The sequence below is a fragment of the Dermacentor silvarum genome, unplaced genomic scaffold (genome assembly GCF_013339745.2).
Source record: "Dermacentor silvarum isolate Dsil-2018 unplaced genomic scaffold, BIME_Dsil_1.4 Seq1072, whole genome shotgun sequence".
In the NCBI taxonomy this organism is placed as follows: Eukaryota; Metazoa; Arthropoda; class Arachnida; order Ixodida; family Ixodidae; genus Dermacentor; species Dermacentor silvarum.
The window spans coordinates 87,553-91,252 of record NW_023605530.1 but is presented as its reverse complement, the minus strand read 5'-3'; the positions used below and the strand labels follow the sequence as shown (position 1 = coordinate 91,252).

Sequence of the window (3,700 nt, the reverse complement as noted above, 5' to 3'; positions counted from 1 at the left end):
ATGAACAAAAATTATCGATAATTTATTTTTAGTAGCAAAGGTTTGGCCGGCACTGCTGCGACCGGGTCGCAGCCATGTAGGAAGAAAAATATAGGAGGGAGCATTACGTAACGCAGCCAGTCTTCGCAAGCGAACGCTTCGTGTAGCCAGCAGTGGTGGCCCAACCTCTTGCGTCGAGATCACGGAGAATCGATATTTGCCGAGACGTTTGGTTACCGGTAGTTTTTATTCGGTGCGCGCTCAGCCGGCAGCTGCTCACATGCAGGAAGGAAAACGATTTTTCCTTCCTGTTGGTGTTTATTTCAAGAGTTTCGAATGGGTAATTAGTTTACTGCAACCTACACGGCAGATAACCCTACGAACCTTCATACTTCGTGTAGCTGTTTAACGCTTTGCCGTCGCTATAAAATTCCTCGCCTTTCATGTGAAACTGCCAATTTAACATTGTTTTACAGCGATTGATATATTCTAACCTTTTTTGAAAGATGTCAAAGTAAAACTGGATGTTCCTCCTGTGCTTCTTTTTTACTATTAAGCTCACATTGAAGGCTTCGTCGACCTCGAGGATCATACACCTGCTGACCAGAAGAATGTGCTGGCAGACCATGGCATGGTTGTGCTGTTTCAGCCATTTACTGGTAAGCTGATATCTTTTTTTGCTTCTCAGCCATCAAATACGCAAGGCGTGTGCTCTTAGAAAATACTTATACCTTTATGCAGGAAACTGGACAAGAATTCTTGGCGTTTTTGCCTCCAAGGGCAACGTGAAATCCGTGACACTGGCGAAAACCATTGTGGAAACGGCCGTCCTTGCTGAAAAAGCTGGCCTCTTTGTAGACTGCATAACATGCGACGGCGCCAGCTGGAATAGGAGCATGTGGCGGCTGTTGGGAATACAGGGTGAGATTTTATTTGAGTGTAATATGCCAAGTTGTTCTTACAACGTGGTGCCACTGCAGCACACGGTTTGCAATTTTTACAGGTTGTGATAAAGTAATGACCAGCCGTGGTGGCGCAGTGGCTTTTGTGTTGCGCTGCTAAGCCCGAGAGCGCGGGATCAAATCCCTGCCACGGCCACCGCATTTCGATGGAGGCGAAATACAAAAACGCCCGTGTACCGAGCATTGGGAGCCCGTTAAAACAACCCAGGTGTTCTAAATAATTCGTAGTCCCGTCCCCCACTACCGCGTGCTTCATAATCAGGTTGTGGTTACGGTACGTAAAACCCCACAATTTAAGTTTTAAGATAAAGTAATGATTGTTACTTCTCGGCATGTTTTTTTTTTTTTTACAAGGTTCTGCAAGCCACGTTCGGAGCAGCACCAAGCACACAGTCGATCCGAAGAGGCAGCTGTTTGTGTCGGATTTTCCACACTTAATGAGAAACGTGAGCAATGGATTTGTTGCAAAAGGGTACCTGACACCAGCTTGACATGTCCACAGTGGTATTGTTCAAGTAGCTAATGAAGTAGATCGGAAAGTGTTACAATAAAGGTGGTGCGGAGCATTACAAATTCCCACATTAAGCCGAACTGTCTCGAAAAAATTAAGGTGGACATCGCATTTCAGCTCTTCGGCGATCAGGTCATCAAAGGGCTTTTTGTGTACAGGGAGCGCATTGAGTCTTCGTATAGGACTGCGCACCGATTGAAGATTTTGTGAAAGAAATGAATCGCCTGATTCGTGTCATGACATCACGGACAAGCAAAAAGGCGCTCAAGCCTGGCAGTCCAAACATGCACTTCTTGAAAGGGTTTCCTGAGTATTTGCAAGAGTAGGAGCAGCATGCAAAACCATCTGGTGGTGGTTTTTTTTTTTTTTTTTTTACACAAAGCACAGCTTCTGGACTAAGGGTTACCATCAAGAGTACCCTTGATCTGTTGTCCTACCTGATATCTACCGTGGGCTTCAAATATCTTTTAACGTCCCGCTTAAGCCAGGATAAGCTAGGAAACCTTTTTGGAATAATTAGACAATCACCAGGGTGCAACGATCACCCAACAGTTTCGCAGTTTCTCGTGACTGTCAATTTACTGGCATTTTATAATCTAGCCAAACCACCCAGCATTTTCTTCCACACAGCAGATTGATAGAGAACTCACCGCTTTTCGGGAGAACTCCCCTTCTCTCCGACAACGGCTTGTGCCTCAACCATGCTCGCCTGAGCCCTTGTGGTGCGATGTCTCAGCAGACCTCTCCCCCCCCCCCCCCTTTGTTCCGGCTTCATTACGTCGCACCGTTTTCCCCTCTCTACACGACATTTGTCACCCAGGCACTCGGGCTACTCAGCGCCTTCTCACCGTGCTAGCCCGGAATTAACGGTGATGTGCGTGCTTGGACGCGCACGTGTCTACCCTGCCAGACGACAAAAGTCTTCCGTCGTACCAAGACGCCTCCCCAAGCCTTCCTTCCACCCGGCCGTCGTTTCGACTATGTTCACCTCGACATTGTGGGCCCTTTACGCGTGTCTCAAGGTTACCGTTATATACTCACCATGGTCGACCGTTTCACACGCTATAGCAGGAGGCTGTTTCCATTCATGACATCACTGCTGAGACGGTTTCCCACACTTTCATTTCTGCGTGGGTATCTCGCTTTGGTTGTCCAGGCACCGTGAAACAGACCGTGGACGCCAATTTAAGTCCTCCCTGTTTGCTTGCATTAATCGCATTCTCGGCGCCAAGCATTGCCGTACCACTGCGCATCACCCCTGTGCCAATGGCATGGTGGAACGCCTTCACCGACAACTGAAGACCGCCCTCACTACCCGCCTCAATTGTGCCACCTGGGTTGACGCCTTGCCCCTTGTGCTCCTGGGTTTGCGAGCCGTCCTCCGGGCAGACCTACAGTGCTCAGCAGAAGAGCTCGTGTATGGCAGTTCTCTGAGTCTCCCCGGAGACTTTTTTACATCGACGCAGCTATCAGCCCAGCCACAACAGTTCCTACAACGCCTCCTGGACTGTGTTAAAGATCTCCGACCCACTCCACCCCGTCCATCCCGCTGCAATACAATCTTCGTGTACCCCGACCTGGCCACTTCAACACACGTTTTCGTGCGCCGAGACGCTGTCCGACCACCGCTAACCCCAGCCTACGACGGACCATTCCTCGTCCTCCGCCGCACCCCGAAAACTGCCACCTTCCTACAGAACGGCCAGGAAGAGACTGTCATCTTGGACCGCCTCAAGCCGGCTTACGTGGAAACCGCGACAGAAAGCCTCGCACCGCCGCCCGACCTCGCGCTAGAGTGCCACAGTCGGCCCTCCGTCCGGTTTCGACTTCCAGTCGAGGCGGGGGGCCCTGTAACGCCCTCCTTTGGGCGGCGCGTAGAACCCGGATAGCGCACGCCCGCATGAGAAGAAAAAAATCACCGCATATCCACGAAGTGAATGATGATGAGTAGGCGAAGCAAAGGGCGATCATTCGGGTAACCGTGAATCACCCGTATATATATATATATATATATATATATATATATATATATATATGTGTGTGTGTGTGTGTGGTGTGTGTGTGTGTGATTGTGGTTTGTTGGCGCAAGGGCCAGATATGTGGCCAAAGAGCGCCAAGACGATCGTAATGGCTTGTTAATGGTACATAATAGTACCATTAACATCCGTTAATGGTACATAAATAGTACCAGATGTGGCATGGCTGTAAATGGGCCTAAAAACAGTCGCTGTAAAGTGCGTAAAATCTA

The 3,700-nt window shown here is 49.2% G+C and overlaps 1 protein-coding gene across 1 annotated transcript; it reads left to right on the top strand.

Moving 5' to 3' along the window:
- The first annotated feature begins 2,723 nt into the window (after nt 1–2,723).
- LOC119434445 (uncharacterized) lies at nt 2,724–3,341 on the top strand. Its single transcript, XM_037701596.1, has one exon. The coding sequence runs from the start codon at nt 2,724–2,726 to the stop codon at nt 3,339–3,341; it is 618 nt and encodes a 205-aa protein (XP_037557524.1).
- Nucleotides 3,342–3,700: the final 359 nt, after the last annotated feature.